At 41.5% G+C, this 26,469-nt stretch overlaps 1 protein-coding gene across 3 annotated transcripts in view; it reads right to left on the bottom strand.

Annotated features, from left to right (window-relative positions):
• Positions 1–841: 841 nt before the first annotated feature.
• Positions 842–26,469, bottom strand: part of qrsl1 (glutaminyl-tRNA amidotransferase subunit QRSL1) — a 39,820-nt gene continuing 14,192 nt past the window's right edge. For all 3 annotated transcript variants that reach the window (XM_080192836.1, XM_080192839.1, XM_080192838.1), the window contains 9 exons: positions 26,260–26,358; positions 21,017–21,113; positions 19,517–19,687; positions 18,566–18,741; positions 15,653–15,765; positions 11,573–11,765; positions 8,211–8,328; positions 6,710–6,915; positions 842–2,360 (listed from right to left, as the gene is read on the bottom strand). In XM_080192836.1, the coding sequence (XP_080048962.1) occupies positions 2,146–2,360; positions 6,710–6,915; positions 8,211–8,328; positions 11,573–11,765; positions 15,653–15,765; positions 18,566–18,741; positions 19,517–19,687; positions 21,017–21,113; positions 26,260–26,358 (1,388 nt within the window). In that variant the 3' untranslated portion in view covers positions 842–2,145. The remainder of the gene's footprint in view (positions 2,361–6,709; positions 6,916–8,210; positions 8,329–11,572; positions 11,766–15,652; positions 15,766–18,565; positions 18,742–19,516; positions 19,688–21,016; positions 21,114–26,259; positions 26,359–26,469) is intronic.

Raw genomic sequence — 26,469 nt, 5'->3', positions numbered from 1 at the left:
CTGGACAGACTGGGACTTTTTTCCTACAGCGTAGGAGATTGAGGTGTGATCTTATAGACGTCTATAAAATAATGAGGGGCATAGATAAGCTGGAGAGTCAACATCTTTTTCCGAAATAGGGGAGTCTAAAACTAGAGGGCATAGGTTTAAGGTGAGAGTAGAGAATTAAAAAGAGTCCAGAGGGACAACTTTTTCCACACAGAGGGTGTTGAGTGTCTGGAACAAGCTGCCAGAGTAGTAGAGGTTGGTACAATTTTGTCTTTTAAAAAGCATTTAGACAGTGACATGGGTATGATGGGTGTAGAGGGATATGGGCTAAATGCAGACAATTGGGACTAGCTTAGGGGCTTAAAAAGGTGGCATGGACAAGTTGGGCTGAAGAGCCTGTTTCCATGCTGTAAATCTCTATGACTCAATAACTAAATAGCGAGAAACTGTTTCCATTGGCAAGAAGATGGATAGCAGAGGACATAGATTTAAATTGGCAAAAGCATATAAAGGGTGAAATGAGCAGAAGCAGCAAATGATAATCTGGTGGAAACAGATTCAGGTCACCTTCAGGGAACTGGATATATATTTGAAAGGGAAACATGCAGGACTATGGGTAAAGAGGGGATGGGACTAACTGGACAGTTCTTTCCCTGAGCTTGTATAGACATGGTGGACTGAATGTTCTCCTCCTGTGCTGTATGATTCTATAAAATACACCATCCTCCCTCCATAGAATCACAGCCAAATTTGTCTCAATTCATTGTCTGATCCAAGTACTTGAAAGAATGTCAATAATATGAGTGCAACAACTAAATGAACAAGTTTCACCAAACATAAATATTTATTTGTCTTAAAAAAAGCAGGGAGACAAAAACTGAGATACACTGTAACCTGGAAGCTTTGCTGTGTGTTGATTTCCTACATATATAACTGACAGTGCAGACATAGATCAGCAAAAGGATACGTCAGGCAGACAACTGCTTTCTTTTCCAAAACATACTGCGTTAGATCCATGTAAAATAGACATAATAATGTACCACTGATTTTTGGCAGTTTGCTTGCACTTTTTCATGTCAATTAAATTTGAGTTCACAGCACTACTATTCACTGACTAGATGTGTTTGTTGTACAGAAATTAGGTCAACGTGCTAGATTCTCTTCCAGAAGGAAGCTTCTTTCACAGGTTTCATATCAACATCAGGACGTGAGGATTTCTCACATCAATTCTCAGAAGTTCTGACACAATAGATGGGAGGGAGATACTTCCCTCGCAGGTTACATTGAATGGCAGAGCAAGCTTGATGGGTCGAATGACCTACTTCAGCTCCTACTCTTATGGTAACTCAATACAGGATTGTATTTCCTTGGAAAATCATGGCTCATCAACACAACGCAACGCAATGGGGTGTCCCTGTCCAGAATTTTATCTGGAACATTGGGGACTGGTGCAACCGACCTTGCATCTTTTCAAACAGATGGGATCCTCTTGCAGTGTCCCAATATGGCCACTGATCCACATCTTCTTATGGGACTCTCAAACACGGTGTTAATAATCTATCATAGCAGCCAACTTCAGTTCGATTCTCCTGGCAGTTCAGTGTAAAACAAAATTAAAGACATTTTTCCAACAACTCGTTCCCACAGGCAAAAAGAAAAACACAAATAAGAAAAAAAAACATATTTTCCATTCCATCTTACAATATTAGAACATGTGCTGTGCTTGTTTGTGACACCCAAGCTCCAATTTTTAAAGAAAATGTCATTTGCTTTATTCATTCATGGGTGTCGCTGGCTGGCCAGCAATTATTGCCCATCCTTAGTTGCCAGTGGAGGGCAGTTGAGAGTTAACCACATTGCTCTAGCTCTGGAGACATATGTATGCCAGACCAGGTAAGGATGGCAAATTTTCTTCCCTAAATGACATTAGTGGACCAGATGGGTTTTTCCAATAATCAACAATAGTTTCATGGTCATCAGTAGATTCATTCTTAATTCCAAATACTTTTTACTGAATTCAAATTCCACCAGATGCCGTGATGGGATTTGAACCTGGGTCCCCCAGAACATTAGCTGAGTTTCTGGATTAATAGTCCAGCGATAATACCACTAGGTCATTGCTCCCTCTATGTTTCTGCTTTTAAACTGTCAGAACCATCAAGATTTGGGAAATGTCAGAGAGCTCCGACTGTGGAGCTCGCTGCAGTTATTTAACAGTCCCTGCAGGTTAATGTGTGGAAATTTGATTTGTTGTTCAAACCATTTGGCAACTGTCAGGAGTTGCCTATCACAAAAGGCCTGTCCAATAAATTGAATGCTTAGCGGCAATCCTCTTCTCGATAGAGCAGCTGGGACTGTTACAGCTGGCAAACCTGAAAAGGAAGATTAAGACATTTACAAGATGAAAACAAAATCTGTTTCAACCTCATAATGCTTTGACTTTACTTCCTTGCCTTTCAGTTGCTTCATTTTGTAGCATTCCCTGACAGTAAAAAAAAAATCTGGAACATAGGAAGTCATAGAATAGTTACAGCAAAAGACCATTCAGCCCACTGTCTTCTTTCTTATTCATTTGTGGAACATGGGCATCACTGGTTGGCCAGCAACTACTGCCATCCTTAGTTGCCTAGGCAGTTAGTCAACCATATTGCTGTGGCTCTGGAATCATACGTAGGGCAGACAGGTAAGGATGGCAGATTTCCTTCCCTAAAGGACATTATTAAACTAGATGGGTTTTTCTGACAATCGACAATGGTTTCATGGTCATCAGTAGATTCTTAATTCCAGATGTTTTTTCACTGAAGTCAAATTCCACCATTTGCCGTGGTGGGATTCGAACCTGGATGCTGGCTTTCTGTAACAGGTATTGAGTTTGTCCTATCTTCTCTACCTTTTCCTGGTTGCTCTGCAATTTATTTCACTCAATTAGTGAAAAATATCTCCCTTATTTGCAGACTGAAGAACAATCACTGCACTTCAAAGTGATTAAATCTATGTGCTGCCTTTTGGATGATGAAAAAAGTCTCTCTTTGTCAATTGATTTTATCATTATAAAAGGAAACAAGATATTTGGTCCTTATTGATCCTGAGCCACTGACCATATTCAACCTGTTCCACCATAGATCTGGATAAAACTGAAAACAGCTTGTGTGTGTAAAATTGATAAGCTCAGGAGTATCTAAATCTCTATGTTATTCATTTTTAATTCGGTGCTTTCTTTGGGGTTGACTTCCACCATGTCTTAAGATCTCAGGAATCAAGTTATACACAAACCTCAGTGCCTCAGTAGTTAGCATTGCAGCCTCACAGCACCAGGGGACCTGGGTTTGATTCCCGGCTTGGGTCACTGTCTGTGCAGAGTCTACATGTTCTCCATGTGTCAGTGTGGGTTTCCTCCGGGTGCTCTGGTTTCCTCCCACAATCCGAAAGACGTGCTGGTTAGGTGCATTGGCCATGATAATTCTCTGTCAGTGTATCCGAACAGGCGCCAGACTGTGGCGACTAGGGTATTTTCACAGTAACTTCATTGCAGTGTTTATGTAAGCCTACTTGTGACACTAATAAAAAACTTTAACAACGAGGATGCCGAGATGGCAGAAATGGCTGATAAACTTTGCAAGATCAAAGACACACGTTCTGAACTGAATGGAGAGTTGAGGAATTGGGAAGGTGGAGGAGGGCCAGCTTTTAGAGTCTGGGATTCAGTGGTTATGGGAATTGGGAGATGATTGGGAAGGCCGGATTGTGAGGGATGGATGCTGAGGTGTGTGGTGTTATTATCAAGAATAGCATTTCTACCAATGCTGCTAACCATTAATCTTGTTATTCAAATCTTTCAAAAAAATGTGTTTAGTCAACAAACGCATTGTCCTGGATGCAGATTCCAAATATTTAGGGAAAATCACAGCCTTTTAGTTATATATTGATTAATTTTCAAGTGTTGGCTATATGAAAACACAAATGGATTTCTCATTGCCTGAACGTCCTCTGGACCATCTCCAAGGTCAGTACATCCTTCCTTAGATATGGGGCCCAAAATTGCTCACAATACTCCAAGTGTGGTCTGATCTTATAAAACCCCAGCAGTGCATTCCTGCGTTGGTATTCTAGTCCTCTCAAAATGAATGCTAACATTGCGTTTGCCTTCCTAACTACCAATTCAACCTGCAAATTAACCTTAAATCTTAAACTAGAACTCCCAAGTCCCTTTGCGCTTTCAATTTCTGAATTATCTCCCCATTTAGAAAATAGTCAATGTCTCTATTCTTCCCACCACTTGCACTTTCCTATGTTGTATTCCACCTGCCACTTCTTTGCCCACTGTCCTAACCTGTCCAAGTCCTTTTGCAGTCTCTCCGCCTCCTCAATACTATCTGTCCCTCCACCTATCTTTGTATCATCTGCAAACTCAGCAAACAAAGTGCCTGCCCTTGTCCTGCCTTGTTGGCAGATGTCGCAGGTTTGGAAGGTGCTGTCGAAGGAGTCTTGGTGAGTTGCATCTTGTAGGTGATACACTGCTGCCAATGTGCATCGGTGGGGAGTGGGTGATAAATGGGGTGCCAATCAAGTGGGCTGCTTTGACTTGGATGGTGACAAGGCTCATATTTTTGTAGCTCCACTCATCCAAATTTGTACCCTGTGCCCAGCCTTTGGTGTGTCAGCAGATGAGTTATTCTCTGCAGGGCACCCAGCCTCTGACCCGCTCTTGTCGCCACTGTACTTTTTTGACTGGTCCAGTTCAATTTCTGATCAATGGCAAAACTTAGAATGTTAACTAATCTGTTATCAATAAAAATATCTGCTTCAATCAGTGTTTTACAAGATGTATGCTTAAAAACCCCAAGCATTTTTCCTCTCAATATTTTTAATGGTATTTTTGAAAAAACAAATCCCTGATAGGTAGAGCCACCCATCACAGGATTGACCTTAAGGGAGCTCATAAACACACCAACATTCTTTTAAATATGTGCATAATATTTCAAAAGTCCTCATTAGTGACATATAGGGGAATATAGGAGGAATACTATTCTTCCCCAAAACACTGTCACAATAGTGCCCAATGTCAGCCTGTATCTTTCCTTCTGAGCCTCATTCCCAATACTTTTAAATACTCAGTTCCCTTTGACCCTATCCCTCCCTCCTCTCCACCCGCAATACTGCTGCAAATGTAGAGAACCATCATGTTGCTCTCAGATTTTATTCTATATATTGCTAAATTCCTCCCTGTCCTGAAATAATTGAAGGTAACTGTTTTTTATTGGGTCAGCACGGAGGCTGATGTGATGGTGTGCCAAATGCTACAAGAATACCTGCTATTCCCACAAAAAATTGGGCAGCACGGTGGCACAGTGGTTAGTACTGCTGTCTCACAGCGCCAGAGACCCAGGTTCAATTCCGGCTTCGGGTCACTGTCTGTGTGGAGTCTGCATGTTCTCCCCATGTCTGCGTGGGTTTCCTCTGGGTGCTCTGTCCAAAGACGCGTGGGTTAGATGGATTGACCATGCTAAATTATCCCTTAGAGTCAGGGGGGCTACCAGGGTAAATACATGGGGTTAAGGGGTGGGGTCTGGGTGGGATTGTGGTCAATTCAGACTTGATGGGCTGAATGGCCTCCTTCTATACTGTAGGGATTCTATGATTGTTTAATATTAACTGGATATGCCAGCCCAGTTCTGAAGCAATCATCTGAGGCTTGCCAATTAATACCAGCCACACTGAAACGGTTACCAATGGGGATGGCGCTGAACATCACCTTGCTATCCTTTTGTACAGCATCATCTACATGGTGGATTGAAGACAATGTTGCATAGGGTCTATCTGGGGACCCGTGGGCACTATGGACTTAATTCTGTTGTACATTGTCTCTTCTATATCAGCTGCCCCTTCAGTCTACTCATGGATTAAAATTTCCATTTAGGTTTTATTTAAAAAGGCTTTTAGAATTTTATAAATCATATATGTCCTTTTAAATTTAATTTGAGTAATTGTGTGCTCCTACCACTAGGGTACTCCCTAAATCTGTTCAGATCTACATCCTAAATTATGCCAATATATTGGCCATGGAAAATTGGATACCATAGAACATTACAGCACAGAATCAGGCCTTTTGGCCCTTCTTGGCTGTGCCGAACCATTTTTCGGCCTAGTCCCACTGACTGCACCTGGACCATATCCCTTCACACCCCTCTCATCCATGTACCTGTCCAAGGTTTTCTTATGGGTTGCAAATCACTTGTATTAGGTACAAATCCCCCAATAAGGCCCTAAGACATAGGAGCAGAATTAGGCTATTTGGCCCATCAAGTCTGCTCCGCCATTCAATCATGGCTGATATTTTTCTCATCCCTGTTTGTCTCCCTTTTCCCCATAACCCTTGGCCCTCTTATTAATTAAGAACCTACCTATTTCTGTCTTAAAGGCACTCAATGACCTGGCCTCCACAGCCTTCTGCGGCAAAGAGATTCACCACTCTGACAGTTGACAGTCATTCCTGCCCAAATTACACCAACAATGGAATATCTAGGCTACAGTGATTAAGCAGCTTCCCATTGATGGCAGAGTATTTTCTTTAATGAAGAGCAAACAAAAGAAATATGAAATGTTTAGATGGACTACTAAAGATGTATAAAGTAATTCATGGAAAGTAGTGAAAAATATATATTTTTTAAATCATCTCTAGGTCAAAATCTGCAGAGTCTGGTATGGAAAGTGCCACGCGTACCTGCCAAGTTAACAGACTGTGTGAAAATATCCTCTTGGGCACTCCTTGTCCTGTTATCTTCTTTGATAAAGTCAAGATATGTGGAGGCATCACTGAGAGTCGTGGGTGTAAGGAGGACATCAATGCCAGATCGAAATACTTTCAGAAAATCGTTGGCAATGAGACGTCTCACTTTCTGGGCTTTTACAAAAAATTGATCGTAATTCCTGAGATAATTCAACAAGGAAATAAAAAGACCATTTATATCATAGAAAAAGTGATAAAGAAACACAATGTTGCAACACCACAGTGACAACATTTTAATGTGACAGTAATGTAGGTGATTCCTCTCTCCCACACTAATAAGTTGTGTGCAGAAACTGAACAAATTAATATTTTTTATTTCAAAATCTAACACTGAATTATCTGAAGGGGCAGCACTGTAGCACAGTGGTCAGCATTGCTGCCTCACAGCTCCAGGGGCCTGGGTTCGATTCTGGTCTTGGATCATTGTCTTTCTGGAGTTTGCACATTGTCCCCATGTCTGCGTGGGTTTCCTCTAAATGCTCCGGTTTCCTCTCAGTCCAAAGATGTGCGGGTTTGGTGCACTGGCCATGATAAATTGCCCCTTAGTGTCCAGGATGCGTAGGTTAGAGGGATTAGCGGGGTAAATATGTAGGGTTACGAGGATAGGGCCTGGGTGGGATTGCTGTCGGTGCAGACTCGATGGGTCAAATGGCTTCCTCCAGCAGAGTAGGAATTCTATGATCTATATAGCACCTCACCATTGCCTCTCCAACTGTCTCAGGTTTCTGCATGTATGAATTAAAGATGAATAAATTTGTTTCCCATGGTTGCTGGCGAGGGAAAAGTTTTAATCAGGACATCTTGCAAACCCTTTTTAAATAATTCTATGAGACTTTACCGTGTCCCATAATAACCAGACAGCTGAATGCCTTATCTCAAGGATAGCAACTTCCTTGAGGCTACTTTCTCAGTACTGAATTGTAGTATTAGTCTAAATTATATGCTCACTACCTTCTGATCAGATGCGAGACTTCTTTCAGCTTAGATAAACTAACATTTAAATTAGAAATGCATATTTAATTAACATTATTACTGAATTAAAATTGTAGAAAAATTAATTTTCTCTACTTAGAATCATAGAATCCTTACAGTGCAGAAGGAGGCCATTTGCCCATCAAGTCTGCACTGACAACAATCCCACCCAGGGTCCTATTCCCCCTGACACCATGTATTTACCCTAAATGGCCCCCCAACACTAAGGGGCAATTTAGTATGGCCAATCAACCTAACCTGCACAACTCTAGAGCGTGGGAGGAAACTGGCACACCTGGAGGAAATCCACGCAGACCGGAATTGAACCCAGCCTCTTGGCTGAATTGCTAACCACATGTTAAAGAATGTGCTTGACCCACATGATAAGAGATAAGGCACATTAAAACCAGTGATGTTTTTTAGGAAACCGCCAGCATGAAGGTGAGTAAGAAGCCCCCCTTACTGTTTTAAAAGGAAGTAATTCCCTGCCAGGATTCTTCCCCGGACAACATCATTGAATCCTTCATGTCTCGTTGCTGCATACAAGGCTTCTGTGGAAGTTTTGACTTCACTGCGGTGTCCTTTAAATAAAAAGGTCTGTAATCAATAACAGGGCAGAATACCATTGCAATTTGCAGATATGTAACAGATGTCTCCAGCAGTTGGTAAACATGCTTTCTTTGTGCCCGCCTCAATTACATCATTTCAACCGGAGAATGAGATACGTCAACAGTACAAATGTCACTGATTGTTTAATGGACAAGTATCCATTGTCAAACAAGTGACAAATATAAAACAACTGGCAATTGAGTGTTTCAACCTGCTATTGGCAAACGTGATTTTGGATATCTAAGTCCAAAGCTCTGGACTTCTCTCTTCAAACCATTCCCTCTCTCTCCTGGAAATATTCAGCAGGTTTGGCACCACCAGTGGAGAGAAAATCAGTTAGTGTTTCAGAACCTGGTTCTGATGAAAGGTCACGATCTGAAACATTAACTTATTTTCTCTCTTGACAGACGACCTGTGGCATATTTTCAGCATCTTTTGTTATTTCAGATATCCAGCATCCACAGTATTTTGCTTTTGTGTTGAGGATGAATCTGGTTCTTTTGCATTTCTTTGCCAGGATATGGGATCCCTGTGCTCTTACAGTTTCACTGGTTTATTCTAGGCTAACTGAACAGCTTCTAATGTCAAAATGTGAAAAATTGCAAAATTACGAGTAAAGATCTTGCATTTATATAGTGGCAAGCCTGTAGAATTCGCTACTACAGAAAGCAGTAGAGGCGCAAAGATATTTTGGCCTTGGAGGGAGTGCAGAGGAGGTTTACTGGGCTGATACCAGAGTTGAGGGGGTTGAGCTATGAGGAAAGGCTGAATAAACTAGGCTTGTACTCGTTAGAGTTTAGAAGAATGAGGGGAGATCTCACTGAGACGTATAAGATGATGAATGGGATGGATAGGATAGAGGTGGAGAGACTCTTCCCGCTCAAAAAAGACAGTAGGACGAGGGGGCACAGCCTCAAGATAAAAGGGGGGCGGTTTAGAACGGAGTTGAGGAGGAACTTCTTCACTCAAAGGGTGGTGAATCTCTGGAATTCTCTGCCCGTTGAAGTGGTGGAGGCTGCCTCGCTAAATATTTTTAAGACGCGGGTTGATGGGTTTTTGATAAGAGAGGGGATTAAGGGTTATGGGGAGAGGGTGGGAAAGTGGAACTGAGCAGCGACAGATCAGCCATGATCTTATTGAATGGCGGGGCAGGCTCGAAGGGCTAGATGGCCTACTCCTGCTCCTATTTCTTATGTTCTTATGTAAAACATTTTCAGCTTTCAAGGAGTTGGATACAGCTCTTGGGGCTAAGGCAATCAACGGAGATGGGGGAAGGTGGGATCAGGTTAGTGAATTGGATGATCAGCCATGATCATAATAAATGGCAGAGCAAGCTCGAAGGGCTAAATGGCCTACTCTTGCTCCTAGTTTTGATATACTTGTGGGTAGCTCCTGGTATCTGCATTTTCCTGGGAGAAGGTTTTAAAAGGGGAATCTTCTGGCAGCTGAATTAGCACCAGGGCAACAGGAGGTTGAAATGATGTAATTGAGGCAGGCACAGCCAAACAGTAGTGATGAGCAATCAGCCAACATGCTCAATATGTTTGGAGCAGCATTGGGATTCATATTCAGCTTCTCTGCTTATATGCATCAAGCAAAACTGTTTATTGAGCCTTCATCAGTCAGAGTACTGAGCATAGAAGTTGGGAAGGTACACTACAGCTGTACAGGACATTGGTGAGGCCGCACCTGGAGTATTGAGTTCAGTTTTGGTCATCTTGCTATAGAAAAGATGTTATTAAACTGGAGCGAGTGCAGAAGAGATTTACAAGGATGTTGCCAGGACTCAAGGGACTGGGTTATAGTGAGAGATTAGACAGGCTAGGACATTTTTCTTTGGAGCGTCAGAGACTGAGGGGGCCATCTTATAGAGGTGTATAAGATCAGGAGGGGCACGGATATGGTGAATGCACTCAGTCTTTTTTCCAGGGTCAGATTGAAGGTTGACTCCATCAGTCTCCTAGTCTATGCTCAGCTTTGTCAGTCCTTCGTCACGGCATAGAAGACAGCTTTTAACTTCTTATTTTTCAGCACTTTGTTAATAACTTTTAAAATATTAGCTGTTCTCGTATGTTGTGATGGATCAGGTTGAAACAATGGTGATGCTTCCCTGGGTTGTTCAGTTTATTCAGTCAGTGGATGAACCATGGAGAGCAGGAGGTTTCAGGTTGGATGTTCAGTATGATTTAGATGATGTCTATCAGGTTGGGCGATACAATTGGTTTTATCACATGCGATTTGGAAAGGAAAAGCTGTTAATGTTTTATGCTCCTTATAGAACTCAGTGACTGCTGCCAGAAATAGTTCTTTGTAGAAAATGAGCAAGGACCAAATAGGGTTTCTGCTGTAATGGAACACAGTTTGCATTTGTTATTAGGGTTGAAATATTTTGATTTTGATTTGATTTGATTTGAAATAAGGAACAGTGTTATTCTTTAATGGGGTGTGGGTGTCACTGGCTGGGCAAGCATTTTTATTGCCGATACGGGTATAGAGGGACATCAGCCAAACATGAGTAATTTGGACTAGCTTAGCGGTTAACAAAGAGGGCAGCATGGATAAGTTGGACCGAAAGGTCTGTTCCCATGCTGTAAACCTCTATGATCCCCAATTGCCCGTGAGGTGGTGAACCGTTCCATGATTACAACAGTTCTTAAACCGTTGTAGTCATGGAAAGCAAGGGAGAAATTATCGTATAGCAATAGAATAGGAAATGTTTAGAAATGTGCTCCGTCCATCAAGATGTGGAGGCAGATCTGATGGATTTGCTGGTCTTCTCCTGCCTATCTATTTCGATATGTTTGAAAAATTGTATACTGACACCACCCAGATCGAGATTCACAAACTGGCAGAAATATAGTTGGGTTCTCCCTGGGGATGGGTAATTTTTGTTGGCATAAAGATGAAATAGTATCTTAAATCTCCATGATGCCAGCCAGCCTTTCTAACCTGGTTCAATTTAGCTCATATCCATGATTTTGCCAGTTACTGACTGGCTCACACTGAATGGACATCTTGATTTTCCATTTAAAACGCGTTCACTTTCCTAATTAATTTTTCCACTCACCTTAAAAAGGTCTTAACATCACTCTGAAGTTATGACACATCTATTCATTGGACAGTGTTCTTAATTCTACACATGTACAGCAATTATTGTCTGACTGAGGTGACAGATTGCATGAACTTGTCTTTACCCATACCACTGCTGCTCCATACCATATTCTAGTCCATCGAAGCGCGCCATGTTTGATGCTACTTCTGCTGTGCAGAGGACGTGATAGCACACAATTGAATACTGGGTATGAGGGAGGGAGACTTCAACAACTCTGGCACCCGCATTTTCAAATAGGTCAGCGGCTTTTGTCCAGCATCTCAGTACTTCAGTGGACAACCCAGGGGCATGATATTCCTTTCAAAACAAGCAAGAAGAGTGTTAATTACAGGAAAAATGAAATATCTGATCCCACCTATTTCATACCAATAGGTAAGAAGTTAGAGTTGTGTGGCAAGTTTGCATCAAGCATTTTAATTATGAAGAATCAACTGGGGAAATTTGTTTTTAAGTTTTAATGAATAGGTTCCAGATGGATGCATTAGAGAGGATTTGAAGGACTTCAGAATAATACCCAATCTCATCCCTCAATTGAAAAACTGTTCTCAAATGATTTTTTTTGGTGGGGGTGGGGGGGTCTCTTCTCCAGTCTCACTTATTAAGTGAGAACAGCCCTGGCGCCTGCTTTTCCAACTTATTCTCTAATTTAAGCGGGAGGGGTTATCATTAGGCCCTTATTTAGTATCTCCCACAAGTCACCTACTTCAGAAAAACAAAAACTGAGCATTGAACGTAAGAGTAGAACCACAGAACATTTACAGCACAGGAACAGGCCTTTTGGCCCTTATCAGCGGAATCAAACCATTTTTCTGCCTAGTCCCACTGACCTGCACCTGGACCATATCCCTGTTCAAGTTTTTCTTAAATGTTAAATGTGAGCCCACTTTCACCACTTCATCTGGCAGCTCATTCCACACTCCCACCACTCTGTGTGAAGAAGCCCCCCCTAATATTCCGTTTAAACTTTTCCCCCTTCACCCTTAACCCACGTCCTCTAGTTTTTTTCTCCCCTAGCCTCAGTGGAAAAAGCCTGCTCGCATTCACTCTATCATAATTTTACACACCTCTATCAAATCTCCCCTCATTCTTCTACACTCCAAGGAATAAAATCCTAACCTATTCAACTTTTCTCTGTAACTCAGCTTACATCCTTGAAAACCTTCTCTTCACTCTTTCAACCTTATTAATATCCTTCCTGTAATTAGGTGACCAAAACTGCACACAATACTCTAAATTCGGCCTCACCAATGTCTTTTACAACCTCACCATAACATTCCAACTCTTATACTCAACACTTTGATTTATAAAGGCCAAAGTTCCAAAGGCACTCTTTACGACCCTATCTACCTGTGATGCCACTTTTAGGGAATTATGTATCTGTATTCCCAGATCCCTCTGTCCTACTGCACTCTTCAGAGTCCTACCATTTACTTTGAATGTTCTACCTTGGTTTGTCCTTCCAAAGTGCAATAGCTCACACTTGTCTGCATTAAATTCCATTTGTCATTTGTCAGCCCATTTTTCTAGCTGATCCAAATCCTTCTGCATGCTTTGAAAACCTTCCTCACTGTCCACTACACCTCCAATCTTTGTATCATCAGCAAATTTTTTGATCCAATTTACCACATTATCATCCAGATCATTGATATAGATGTCAAACAACAATGGACCCAGCACTGATACCTCCACTAAGAGAAGCAGTCCTCCACTATCACTCTCTGGCTTCTTCCATTGAGCCAATGTCTAATCCAATTTACTACCTCTCCATGTATACCTAGCGACTGAATCTTTCCAACTAACCTTCCATGCCTTATCAAAGGCCTTACTGAAATCCATATAGACAACATCCATTGCCTTCCCTTCATCCACTTTCTTAGTAACCTCCTCGAAAAACTCTAATAGATTGGTAGGTCATGTTTAACCACGCACAAAACTACGTTGACTCTCCCTAATAAGTCCCTGTCTATCCAAGTATTTGTAGATCCTATCTCTTAGTACTCCTTCCAATAATTTACCTACCACTGATGTCAAACTTACCAGCCTATAATTTCCCAGAATACTTTTTGAGCCTTTTTTAAGCAGAGCAACATGAGCTAGAAGCACAGCTTATCGTAATAAACTAGGCCTAGTTGTGTGCATTGGCCATGCTAAATTCTTCCTCAGTGTATGTGAAAAGGCGCCGGAGTGTGGCGACGAGGAGATTTTCACAGTAACTTTATTGCACTGTAAATGTCAGCCTACTTGTGAAAATAATAAATAAAACTTTTACAACACTTTACTCCATTTTGTCATTGTTTGAGATCCAACCTAATATGGTGTCATCAGCAGACTTGAAATTGGAATTGGAAGGGAATGTGGCCACACAGTCATACTGTGTGTGAAAATAGATCACCAAGGATGGAACTATGTAACTGCAGTTCAGTCCAACTGGGTGACAGAGGAGGATGTGGTGGTCAGTTGTGTGAAAGGTTCCAGACAGGTTGAGAAGAACAAGGTGAGATAGTTTACCTTTGTCATGGCCACAGAGGATATCATGTGTGCTTTTGATCAAAGCTATCTTGATACAGGGGTAACAACCTAATTGCTGGGTTGAACAGCAAATAACGGTTGGGATCTTGTTATCAAAATGTTGGTGCCAGTCACCTGACTTCATTTTCTGACCCTTTATAAAGCAAAGTCTGTTTCCTGCAATGACTGTGGGAATTGTCAGTGCCTTCCAGCGTTAGTTTATGCAGCTCTAGGAATATGTTAATATTTACAGTGAGGACAGAAGAGTTAGCAATAAATTGAAATAATTCAATTAAAATGAATCACAGTATCAGAGCTTACCAATTAGTCATTTTTAAAGCAGAACGGTGATGGTGGGGTAGGTGGGCTTTGCAGACTGAGTCAACATTAATTGCCCATTCCTGGGGGCATTTAAGAGTCACATATAGGCCAGACCAGGTAAGGACAATAGATTTTCTTCCCTAAAGGACATTAGTGAACCAGATGGGTTTTTACAACAACAGTTTCATGGCCATCATTAGACTTTCAATTTAATTGAATTCAAATTTTACCATCTGCTGTGGTGGGATTCAAACACAGAGCATTAACCTGGATCTCTGGATTACCAATCCAGCAATAATGCCACTGCCTCAAGTCCTAAGGAAAGAACTTTTTTTTTGTGTGTGCTTCTTTAAAAGTAACTTTTAATAGGATGTTTAGATTGAAGTAAGGCATCTTCTAACTTAGTACTGATTGAATACTGTTCTATCATTGGCTAGAATGGGTTAGGAAATGTTGGCAGCTCTCTGCTGAATTCTAATTATGGAAAAAAAATGCCAGTTTCTGTGTTTGAAGAGAAATGCCCAATGACTAAGCTGAACGTAGGTTTCAGTGAAGTGTAATTGCTAGGCTCATCCCAACCCAAAATATGACTCCTTTTGCTATGGAAATGATACTCAAAAAGATCCTAAAGTTTTAAAGTTTAAAGTTTATTTATTAGTGTTACAAGTAGGCTTACATTTAGATTGCAATGAAGTTACTGTGAAAATCTCCTAGCCACCCTAGGGTGTGGTGATGAGGTGCATTCAGCACCTGGAGGAAACCCACACAGACATGGGAAGAACGTGCAGACTCCACACAGACAGTGACCCAAGCTGGGAATCGAACTTGGGTCCATGGCGCTGTGAAACAGCAGTGCTAACCGCTGCCGCCGTGCTGCCCAGCTTAAAATGACCGGCAAGAATGTTTTAAATTTCTTTATTTCTTCTGGCTTAAAAGAGAAGTATTTGGTTTGATGGAGAACGTACCCTGCTGGGATTGTTAGTTAGACACTGGGGCCTGAACTCAGACCCAGCCAGTGCTGATGGGATGAAACTTCCTTTTGTCTACTGGCTGGAATGAGTTCAGTTAGGACCAAGACAGTACGCATTGCTTTATTTGACACAAATTGGCAGTCTTTCTCAGACAGAGATGAGAGGGGCCTTGATGTTGTGCTTAACACTGACAGCTTAACACTGGTTGCATTTCCCAACACCAACATCCCACCAGTCAATGAATACAAACAAGGAAGTTTAAAAAGGTGCTGCAATGTTGTCCTTTAATCTGAAGAACTTACGCAATCAGGAAATACGTTGTGAAAGTTCAATTGATTTCACCTTGCAACGGGATTATCAAATCTAAGCAGGGATGGGCCTCACCTTCGGAATCCCCACACGTAGATCAGTTACATCTATCTCGTCAGGTAATTCAAAGGGTTCAAACGGATCCTGTATGGTGGTGGAATCTTTGGGATCATGCCCAGCAAGGACACCTAATGCAGAATCACAGCATAAGTTACTAAAAACATAGTCCAAAGCTAGCAATCACTCAGTACACAGTACATTGAATGACCAAACTGGCAATTTACAGATGCACAAGTGGCAAATAGGTAATGATGGTCAGATTATAAGACAACTTATTTTTAGATATTATGCTTCCATTTTTTTTGGTTCCGCTTTCTCTTTCTTTCCCCACTTTAATTTCCTTCTGTCTGGCACATAAGGAAGAGTGTATGTGACCTGCTCCTGCTCCATCACTGTACCACTCAAAAACTGTCTCCTAGCAGAGATGAGAAATTGGCTTCTCTTTTCTATTTTCCTGGAGGGTGCTTGATGGTATTTTTGGAATCCAGGCCAGTTTCTACTGTGGAAACATGATTGCTTTACATGATGTAACCTTATCGGTATGAAACTGGATTCATCAAGAATTTCAGTTCTAGAGGACACTGGCAGGCCGATGAAGTGGGTGGGTGGCACAGTGGTTAGCAGTGCTGCCTCACAGCTCCAGGGACCCAGGTTCGACTCCCGGCTAGGTCACTGTCTGTGTGGAGTCTGCATGCTTTCCCCGTGTCTGCGTGGATTTCCTCCAGGTGTTCCAGTTTCCTCTCTCAGTCTGAAAGACGTGCTGGTTAGGTGCATTGGCCATACTAAATTCTTCCTCAGTGTACCTGATCAGGTGGCAGAGTGTGGCGACTAGGAGATTTTCACAGTAACTTCATTACAGTGTTAATGTAAGCCTACATGTGACATTAATAAATAAACTTTACAAAAACATGGGCAGTTGAAATTCAACATAGAAAAATGAGAGGTGATATGGTTTGTAAGAAGACTGAGGAGTCACAGTAGAAACTAAATGGCACAATTTTAAAAGGGGTGCAAGAAGAGAGAGACAGGTGGGACAGTGCGGGTGGGGGGTGGGGGGGTGTGCGTATGGTAATACCTTTACTGAACTTTGAAGATGGTAGAATAAGATATCAAACAATTTAATAATTCATATGGGCACCTAGGCTTTAAAAATAAAGGCACACATTACAAAAACTAGGAAGTTATATGAATGCTGTATGAAATATTAGATCAGCCTCAATTGGAGTATCGTGTTCACATTTCTGGGCACCATACTTTAGGAAGGGCATGAAGGTTTTGGAGTCGGTAAATATTTAAATAAGAAAAAATATGCATTGGTCTCATAGAAAATGTGCCTGGGGAAATGATATTGGAAAGTAGGGAAATGCGGGTGAATTGAACAGATATTTTATCTCAGTCTTCACAAGTACAAATGACATTCCAGAAATAGCTGTCAATCAGTAAATGGAAGGCAGGGAGAAACTTGATAAAATCACGAGAAAGGTTGTACTGAGCAAATTGCTGGACTGCGGGCTGACTAATCCCTGGGTCCTATGGATATCATCTTTGGGTCTCAACAGAAGTGTTTAATGAGATGGTTGATACATTGGTTTTAATTTTCCAAAACTTCCTGGATTTGGGAAATTATGATTGAAAAAAAACATTTGCTGTTTTCCAAAGAGGGAGCAAGACAGAAGGCAGGACATTACAGGTAGGTTAGCTTAATATCTGTCATAGGGAAAATATTAGAAGCAATCGTTAAAGATGCTATAGCAGGGCACTTGTCAAAACTTGAGTCAATCAGGTAGAGTCAACATGATTTTGTGAAAGGGAAATCATGTTCAGTTGGCAGCATGCTTGTATGTGAATTGGATGGTTGAGAGTTCAAATTCCACTTTAGACCTGAGCTTTTAATCTAGGCTGCTACTTTAAAGTGGTGCAGAGGGAGGGGTGCTTTGTTCGAGTTAAACCAAGGCCCTGCTGGCTTACTTTACTAGAATATGAGTAGCCCCCATTTCCCATGGCCCTGCAACATTTTTCTCTTCAGAAGTTTGTTTAATTCCTTTCTAAAAGCCAAGATTGAATCTTCCCCTGCCACTCTCTCATGTCACATTCCAGATCCTAGTCACTCGCTGAATGTTACTTTTGGTTCTTTTGTCTTTCACCTTATATTAGTGACCTCTGGTTCTTTGGCCTTCTGTCAATGGGGACAGTTTTCTTCATCTACTCTACCTAGACCCCTCTTGATTTTAAACAGCTCTACCAAATTTCCTCACAATCTCTTCTTCTCTGCAGAGAATAACCCTTGCTTCTCCAATCTACTTAACTGAAGTTTCTCAATCCATAGAACCATTGCAGTAAATCTTTCCTGTACCTTCTGTAATACAGCGAAAGTTCACTACAATGTTTCCTGAAATTAGAGGTTGCCTATGATGAGAGGCTGAGTAAATTGGGCCTATTCTCTCTGGAGTTTGGAAAAATGAATGATCAAGAAAAATACAAGGTTCTGAAGAAGGCTTGAGCCGGTAAAGAGAGAAAAACTGTTGTCCTGGCTGGGGAGTCTGGATCAGAGTTGATTATTTAGGATTGAGATGATGAGAGATTTCTTCGCTCAGAGGGTTGTTAATCTTTGGAAGGATCCACCCACAGGGTGTTGTGGATGTTCCATATTTGAATAGATTCAAGATTTTTGATCTCTCAGAGAATCAAATGATAAAGGAAGTGGCTGAGAAAATATTGTTGAGGCAGAAAATCAGCAGTGATCATGTTGAATGGCTAAATTGGATCAAGGAGCTCTTTAGTTCACTCCTGCCCCTGCTTATATTAATTACGAGCTGCATTTTTACATACATGTCTCACCATTGAGAGCTCTTGGCCCTCTCACACTTAGCTTTAAAAGGTCCTGTGAAATATAAATAGTTTTTTTTAAAACATTAAAATTTAACCTACCTAGTACCGTGCTTACATCGTCTACACATCTGGTCATAACACCAGGAACATCCATAGAGTTGACCAATGGTATGAGACCATGACGAGAAAGCAAGCCATAGGAGCTCTTGAAGCCTACAATACCACAGTGGGCTGCAGGATTGCGGGTGGAACCACCTGTGTCTGAACCTAAAGAGCTGGGAGAAACATTGTACGATTAGTACTTCATGTCACAGCTCTCCTGTGTCAATATTATCCCCTCATATGAAAAGACTTCCACTGGAATTTATGACATTAATAAAGAAGGGTGTGCAACTAGTAAATGTGTTCATATCCCATGAACAAATAAATAAATAATTTAAATTATCACTGTGTCAAAATCCTGGAACTTTCTACAAAACACCACGATGAAACAACTGTAGCAGGTGCAGTAAAGGGCCAACTCTAACTGCAAGAAGTCTCACAATGCCTGGCTAAAGTCCAACAGGTTTATTTGGTAGCACAAGCCACAAGCTTTGGAGCGCTGCTCCTTCACTCACCTGATGAAGGAGTAGTGCTCTGAAAGCTTGTGGCTTGTGCTACCAAATAAATGTGTTGGACTTTAACCTGGTGTTGTGAGACTTCTTACAGTGCTTTCCCAAGTCCAATGCCGGCAAGTCCATATCACAACTCCACTTTCCCAGTGTACCCCAGTGATAAATACTGATCTCGCAGCCAAATGTCACAAATTAATTTTCTTTTAAGTTCTGATGATAACACTACAGCAGAGTATTTAAGCAATGTTCCAGCATGCCAAAGCAAATGACAATATACCAACTCAGTTTTTAGAAGATTGACTCGAGTTTTCCTAGATATCTGCCTAATGATATATTGAAATCTTAAGTTAGTAATTAGTGATTATGCTACATTTAAAAATACATATCCGAGGATTCAGAAAAAACAACTGGGAAGGAAAAGTATTGGAATACTCACGCAAAACATGTTCGCGAAGCAACTGCTACTGCACTACCTCCAGAACTGCCACCTGCTATCACCCAACCACAATCATCCATTTCATTGTCATGTCCAAGTTGCTCTCTGAACTGCTCAGAATATCCCCAAGGGTTTCTCACAGGTCCAAAGATGCCATCAATACTCCCACTCCTAGGAAATTGAAATTTGCGATATTACGGGCATAATGATTTATCAGTTTCTTAGCTTTAGACTACAGCATGACACCACTGAGGCTTTATTATTTCCTGGAACATCTCATCCTGAACTGTGGCTGGAGAAACACCTGAATCTAGAGGGGGGGGTAACTTGTGGTTACAACAACTATAATTCCTTTTTAAGTATGGCTAGCCAGATCACCTCCATCTAAACATCAAAGCATATCATATCACTCACATCAGTTAACAGAAATGAGGTAAGTATTTGAAGTAGTAAAATTGTAAAAGGTATGGGGAAATAAGAGGAAAGTTAGATGAGAATAAATTGATCACTAGTAGAGCTAGCACACAGCTATGAAGGTTCAATCATAGAATCCCTACAGTGCAGAAAAAGGCCATTTGGCCCACTGAGCCTGCACCGACAACAATTGCACCCAGGCCCTATCCCCGTAACCCCACATACTTACCCTGCTAATCCCCCGACATTAAAGGGCAATTTATCATGGTCAATCAACCTAATCTACACATCTTTGGAGTGTGGGAGGAAACTGGAGGACCTGGAGGAAACCCATACAGACATTGGGAGAATGTGCAAATTCCACACTGTCAACTGAGGCTGGAATTGAACCTGGGTCCCTGGTACTCTGAGCCAGGAGTACTAAGCACCCTGCCGACGTGCCACCCTAAAGTATTCGGGATGCATTTCGTCTGTGGATCTGATCTGTGCACCACCACAGAGTGACTAATTAAGGCTGACAGGTACCTAATGGTGCCCCTTTGGGTTGGAAGAGAAGAGGGTCAGGGTTACCCCGTGTCTGGCCAACTGTAACCATCTGTATAACCCTTGTGCAGGACTTTGCTGGGGTTGGTTCTGCATTGGCCGTGCATTAGGGTGGTCCTTTTGGTCTACGCCGATGACATGCTCTTGACGTTCATGGACCCTGCTGACCTGCGGAGGTTGTGAGAGTGCCAGGCTGTATAATAGGATTAACTGAGTCAAGTACTCTAGACCAATGGTCAGTCTGTGGCAAATGGATTCCTTCCTGTTGGAGCTCAGACCTTAGTATTCATCCCGAATTTCATTTCGAGAAAGTCCCTGTACATTTCTAGCTGCAGGTTAATGTTAAACTCCCCGGCCGCAAAGGTTAATCTTTAACTGACTGTCCTCCCATAAAGTTTTGTTAATTTGGAGTGTGACGTTTACTATTTGCTGGACTGCCATATCTCCTTATGTAAATAAATGCTCACATACACTTATTTTATTGTAAACATATCCAGAAAAAGGAATCTGCTTCAGGTAACTCAACGCATGGAATCTTCTTACCCCATTGCAAATTCATCAAGATTGGTCTTTCCCATCAGTACAGCACCTTGGTCCAGTAACCTTTGGACTACTGTGGCATTAAACGGAGGAACATAGCCTGAAACCAATAAGATAATCTCCTTAGATACGTCACGGGGCCCCAGGACAACAAGAATCAGAGAGTCAAATAATTTGTCAGGACAGAATCTTCTTCAGATTGATTGCTTTTCTCTCTTATCTGAAACCCACTGGTACGACACTGTCCCGTCAGAACCCGGCATTTGATCAGTTCTCAGGCAAGTTCTGAAATTTACATCCACACATTTGTTTAGTTTATTTATTAGGGTCGCAAGTAGGCTTACAATAACAGTGCAATTAAGTTACTGTGAAAGTCCTCTAGTTGCCACACTCTGGCTTGGGTACATTAAGGGAGAATTTATCATGTCCAATGCACCTAACTAGCACCTCTTTTGGACTGTGGGAGGAAATTGGTGTACCTGGTGGAAACCCACGCAGACTCTGCACAGACAGTGACCCAAGCCAGGTCCCTGGTGCTGTGAGGCAGCAGAGTTAACCACTGTGTCACCGAAATTTAAAACAATATTTAAATTGTGTGGGAAAGAAACAATGTAGCTACTTCAATTAATGGAAGCATTTCATTTGCATGACTACAACAGGGTTTGGTCTGACTTATTGGTCTTCCTGTGACAAATGTAAAACAAATCGGAGAGGAAAATACTGTTAAACCAGTCCTACTGGACAAGTTTAACTATTTCTCTTGAGGAAAAGGGTACCTTATGATAAAACATGGTGCTTAAGTTGAACTTTCATTACTTATTAGATTATCTGAAAATATGAGGGTGTAATTGACGAGGCTGTACAGTCTATCCTTTGCAAGCAATGAGATTTTATACGTTTAAATTTTACACTTTGTAGCATATCATACGCTGGACCACAATGGTTTACATTCTGGCTTTACACACGAAGAGACTTGGCAATGATTGAGATGTGCTAAGAATGACTAGATTCTGCAAATATGGCAGACAGAATATGTAAAGATACTGGAACTAACTTAAAAGGAATCCAAAAGTTTTCTATAGCATACAAATAATAAAAGGGAAGTAAGATGAGGAGTGGGGCCCATTAGGGAATAAGAAAGGGATCCATGCATGGGATTCCTTGCCTGGAGGCAGAGGGCATGACTTAGGTAGTAAATGAGTACGTTGCATCTGCCCTTACCAATGAAGAAGAAGCCATAGTAAAAGAAGTAGTAGTTGAAATACTGAATATATCCAGAGTGAAGGTGAACAATAAAAGAATGGTCCGATAAGGAAAATCTTTATTATACAGTGAGTGGTTAGAATCTGGAAACAGTGCTAGAGAGAATGATGGAGGCAGATTCAATTGTGGTTTTCAAAAGAAAATGGAGTATGTACCAGCAGGAAAAAATCTGCAAGGCTATAGGGAAGAGAAAGCCAGCATGGACACAACAAGCCAATTGGCCTGTTTCCCTGATGCAAGCACTCAGTTATTCCAGTACACTGGACACATTTTACAAAACGTTCTGAAATATTCCCAAATCATTAGCATGTGATAACTGGAAGAGATAAATTAGAGAAAAGGTTAATAGATTCACTGTTTTAAAAAAACAACTGTTGACTGATGTTAAAACAGGATCTTTCCCCAGTGGATAATTGCATAGTATGCTGAGTCATAATCCACAAGTAGCCTGAGTGTCAGGTCTGCATTGAGTTAGTTAATCTCAACCAGTGTGGTTGAGGGTATTGTAATTGACATTTGGCATCTGGGGCTTGGCAGGAGGGAGTGTGTGTGAAGGGGAGAGGTGGCCAGAGTTAGAGCAGTGAGCCCTGTCAAACGTGCTGTGTGGGTGAATGTGGGCAGACAGGGACAAGATTAAGCTCAGCTGCAGTGCTTCCCTCTCCCATGCCTGGTAATCTGCAGTTGTACAACGATACCTCGGCATGTGGAGGGGTGGGTAAGGATTCCATGCATTCTATTCTACGTACAAAGGAAAGAAAATGCAGTGTTTCTTTTTGGGCAGGCTGCTGATCCCCTCGATTTTTCTGAACATTTTCAACCTATTTTCAACATTTTCAAGCTATTGAAAGGGTACAGAGGAGATTTACAAGGATGTTGCCTGGACTGGGAGGCATGCCTTATGAAGTTAGGTTGAGGCAGCTGGGTCTCTTTTCCCTGGAGGGACAAAGGTTGAGAGGCGACCTGATAGAGGTTTATAAAATGTTGAGAGGAATGGATAGGGCGGATTCTCAGAGGCTATTTCCCCGGGTTGAAATGGTCGCTACGAGAGGACACAGATTTAAGGTGCGGGGAGGAAAGTACAGACGTGATGTTAGGGGTAAGTTTTTCACTCAGAGGGTGGTGAGTGAGTAGAATCGGCTGCGGTCAGTGGTGGTGAAGGTGAACTCGCTGGGGTCTTTTAAAAGACTTCTGGATGAGTATATGGGGTTTTATGGGATTGGGGGTTATAGATAGGTGTTGATGTGATCGGCGCAACTCGTGGGCCGAAGGGCCTGTTTGTGCTGTAGTGTTCTATGTTCTACGTTAACCCTCCTTTTCAGGTCTGTAGAATCTGCATACGAATTGCCACTGACAATCTTGGCCTTCTGCCACCGTCATTTCATCAAGACATGTGCTAAAACAAGACTAGTAATAATTCTTTTGCACGAGAGGAAAATCTGGCTTCTGTTCGATAGCACATACTGACAGACTACAGGGACAAATTCATGCCCCCTGCATTTGATAGTCTCATTTATTGGAGCTCCAAAATGCTGCACTCACTGAAAGAAATAGACTAAACTAAAAATTGAACATTGCCATGAATACGTGCATGCCAACGGCTAGAGATCACTGATCGTCTCATCTCACAAAACAAAAGGTTCAAGCAGCACCATTTCTACTTGCCTTCAGCAACAAAAATTTCATTTCTACTCGTGAGATGCACATATCGGAACAATTCTCAAATCATTTTAAGGGAGGTTGGGAAATAGTAGAAAAGTGCAAAAGGGAAGCAAGTTAGGAAGACAAGGCTGAAAAGGAGAATTTTAGGTTTCTTAAACTAGGAGAAAGATAGTATTCGAGGTAGTGGTGGGACTTCCACCTAGCACAGGCATCACAATTAAAAGATCACCAAGGAACATGAGAATGATGAGCAGCTAGAATTAGCAGGAAGCTGGGTGGCGTAGCTGAGGGGATGTACAAGTAGAAATTGCCAGAGAGTCAGCCACATTACACAGCAATCTTAGGTGAGGACAATGACCACGAAGTTAGTTTGCTGGGTTAAAGAGAATGGTTAGAGCTTGACAAGGATGGGAATATGTCATGTCAGATATTCTCTTGGGTAGTGATTTGAGTGTCCTTTGTTCAGGAGTGTGCCCATACTGCTCAATATCTAACTGTATGGAAGATCACGGCGGCACGAGTTCGATTCCCAGCTTGGGTTACTGTCTGTGTGGAGTCTGCATGTTCTCCCCGTGTTTGCATACGTTTCCTCTGGGTGCTCCGGTTTCCTCCCACAGTCTGAAAGATGTGCTGATTTAGGTGCACTGGCCATGCTAAGTTCTCCCTCAGTGTACCCAAACAGGCGCTGGAGTGTGGCAACTATGAGATTTTCACAGTAACTCCATTCCAGTGTAATGTGAGCCTAAGAGCAACACAGGAATATTGGTAATAGGACATCCTTGTGATCTGAACTGCCTACTATATCTTTCACATACAAAAACATGTCTTTCTCTTATTTTTCCAAAAAGCAGATTCAGAAACTCTTGATGATAGATTCAAATTGTTATGTTGCTTAATTTTACAAACAATAAATAAGCTTGCAAATGACAGTCGCTTCTCTCAGTCTCACTTCTCTCCCCCCAAAAAATAAGGCAAAAATAACAATCTATTCACTCTGTTCCTTTTCTAAGCTAACCTATTTGCTCCTTGCCTTGTTTGAAAATCTGACCCTTGGTGGTTATTTTTTAAACTTTCCTCTTGTTAGGGTTTTTGCATTGATTGCCTAGCATTTCTGCTACCCCAACCACACTACCTAGGTCCCCTCGAATTCTCTAAGAAGAGACAATGTTCTAAAGATACACTACAGAAACTCACCAAAGCTCTTTTCACAACACCTTCCAAACCTGCAACCTCCACCACCTAAAAGAACAAAAGGAACACCACCACCCACAAGTTGACTTCCAAGTCACACACCATTCTGTCCTCGAAATGTGTCACTATCCTTCAATGTTGCCTTGTTAAAATCCTGGATCTCCCTTCCTAACAGTACCACAAGGATTGAGATTTTCCAGTATTTTCAGTTTTTGTTTCAGATTCCAGCATCCTCGATATTTTGCTTTTATCACAAGGATTGCAATGGTTCCACAAGGTGGTTAACCACCATTTTCCCAAGGACAATAAATAATTGATAAAATATACTGGTTTTTCCAGCAATGTCCATATTCCATGAATGAATAAAAACACCACATTTCTAAGCCTCTATGAATGAGTGAAAATATTTGCTGGGACAGTGGAAGAAAGGTCATAAATTGATTGATTTTATTGTGGTGATCTTTCTGAGGCGTGATCTATTAACTCTACAAGCTCTCCCCCATTAGGTTCTTAAAAATATCACAGAAACCCTACAGTGCAGAGGAGGCCATTTGGCCCATTGAGTCTGCACCGACAACAATCCCACCCAGGCCCTATCCCCATAACTCCACATATTTGCCCTGCTAACCTATGCATCCTGGGACACTAAGGGGCATTTAGCATAGCCAATCAACCTAACCCAGATATCTTTGGTTTTAACTCTGTGGCAAGCAGGTAGGTTTGGAATGGGTTATAATTAGGCTGTGTTTCACTAAAGCTCAACATCTAAACCTAATTCATTCCCAAATTCATGGATTAAAAAAATCCTGAAAGCTTACAGAAAGAGCTGAGGGATCTTGCGTGGGTGGAAATGTTAGGTTGCTGCATTCTGAATGAAATGCAATTTACAGAGAACAGACAGTAGTCAGAGGAACACTTGACAAATGAAACCACTACGTGATTAGGCATTCAGTAACTCTCAAGGGCTGGTCTTGAATAGAACATTTTCACTCATGTAGAATATTGAAAACAATTCAGGAATATTAAAATAGATTGACTGGTTCTCTCACTTCCATTATCACTTCCATTATCATTTCCATTATTCATTTGCTTCAAATTTAAGCAAACTTGTTTTTTCAAAAAAAAGCCTTTACCTTTTAACATATTTGATGCACATGTGGTCTCAATACCAGCTGTGCTGAAGTTATCCTTAACAGCAACTGGAACCCCATCTAAGGGACCTAGAGATTTACCTGAATATGAAGCAGAAATGTTAATATAGTGAAACAATGTCTCATATCATAACTTATATTTTACCAGAATAAATTACAAAGCAATTTGAACTTGACATAATAATTTCAGAT

Source organism: Carcharhinus amblyrhynchos, chromosome 7 (assembly GCF_965287045.1).
Source record: "Carcharhinus amblyrhynchos chromosome 7, sCarAmb.v2.hapA, whole genome shotgun sequence".
In the NCBI taxonomy this organism is placed as follows: Eukaryota; Metazoa; Chordata; class Chondrichthyes; order Carcharhiniformes; family Carcharhinidae; genus Carcharhinus; species Carcharhinus amblyrhynchos.
The sequence above is the reverse complement of the archived record's forward strand: the minus strand, read 5'-3'. Positions and strand labels throughout refer to the sequence as shown.